We start from the raw sequence: 1,293 nt of genomic DNA, 5'->3' as shown, positions 1-1,293 counted from the left end.
ACATGTGTTCTGTTGTACATAGGGTTTTCAGAGGCCTGCTATTTCAGAAGTGGATGGCCAATCCTTCTTCCTAGTCTGTCTTAACCTGAATATTCAGATTTAGGGAAGTATCAGACAGACCAGTATTTTATAGAATTAAAATAAGTACAAAATGAAAAGTATAAACCATTATTCTCAGTAACTATAAATGTAAAATATACAGTAGAAGTAGTAGTAGTTGTTGTTGTTGTGTATCATTTTGAGAAATAACTCATTGCTGACCCTCTCGTCAGTTCTGAGAGGCAGTAAATCACACGGGAGGAGATTGCTCATCTTTCTCTCAAGGAGCAGGTAGTAGATTCGAACCACATGACTTTGGTCTTGCAGCATTAATTGACCATCTGAGATTTATTTTGGCAATAGGACGGTACTGTGTTAAATTACCTATTAATGTTTTGTTCCATTGTTGTTGCTAAGTGCCATAGAGTCATAGGCGACTCATAGTGACATTACGAATGAAAGTCCTGAACACCTGTATAACTTCCATCCTTTCTCCAGGTTCATAGTGTTTCCAGAGGCAAGCTATTATGCAAGTGGATTCCACTCCTGCTTCCAATGTTAGTGTATTTATAAGAATGAAATAATGATAATTTCCATTAATGCTATACAAATTATCTCCAAAAAATTCTCCATGACAAGAAAATACACCATGGGGGTGGATATCATTCCAAGGAAAAGACACACATATATTTAAAGACAAAATTATACCTCAAAGATAAAACACCACTTACGTTTTACCTGAATGTTAATATTATTTATTCTTTGCATTTTAAGAAAGATGCATATGCATCACCCTAAGCATTAGTGACATTTTATGTTCTTACCTTCTTTAAAGAAAGTATTCCTTCTCTGGTCTCTTTGTCAGTGGAGATGGAGAATATTCCAGCACCATCACCGTTTATGATGGAATACGTCATGTCAGCATTTGAGCCAGTGTCTGCATCATTTGCCTTGATTTTTCCAACAGCTGAACCAACTTGAGCTGACTCAGGAACATATAGCTGATAGTGTTCTGGAAAATATTTTATATCAAGTGTAATTATAAATAATATTACTATGAGCACAAAGATGTTAAACTATTTAGAGTTCAATAAGCATCATCTGAGCAACATATAAAACATACACTGGTCATGATAGTAAAATATTAGTTTATTATTAAATGATGCAAAGCATCAAATTTGAATAACATGTAAAATATTATATGCAAATATGCATATATGCAAAATATCATCTATCAAATTTGTTGTTGTTGTT

General features: G+C 33.7%; 1 protein-coding gene across 1 annotated transcript in view; it reads right to left on the bottom strand.

Annotated features, from left to right (window-relative positions):
- The window catches only part of LOC102858271 (cadherin-18-like), a 634,275-nt gene that overhangs the window by 200,339 nt on the left and 432,643 nt on the right, over positions 1-1,293 (bottom strand). The window contains exon 5 of the mRNA XM_006895123.1: positions 864-1,051. Coding sequence (XP_006895185.1) covers positions 864-1,051 — 188 coding nt within the window. The remainder of the gene's footprint in view (positions 1-863; positions 1,052-1,293) is intronic.

This window comes from Elephantulus edwardii, unplaced genomic scaffold (assembly GCF_000299155.1).
Source record: "Elephantulus edwardii isolate Elephantulus edwardi_28Jun2011 unplaced genomic scaffold, EleEdw1.0 scaffold00159, whole genome shotgun sequence".
In the NCBI taxonomy this organism is placed as follows: Eukaryota; Metazoa; Chordata; class Mammalia; order Macroscelidea; family Macroscelididae; genus Elephantulus; species Elephantulus edwardii.
Note: the sequence above shows the minus strand (reverse complement) of the source record. Positions and strands in the feature narration are given on the sequence as shown.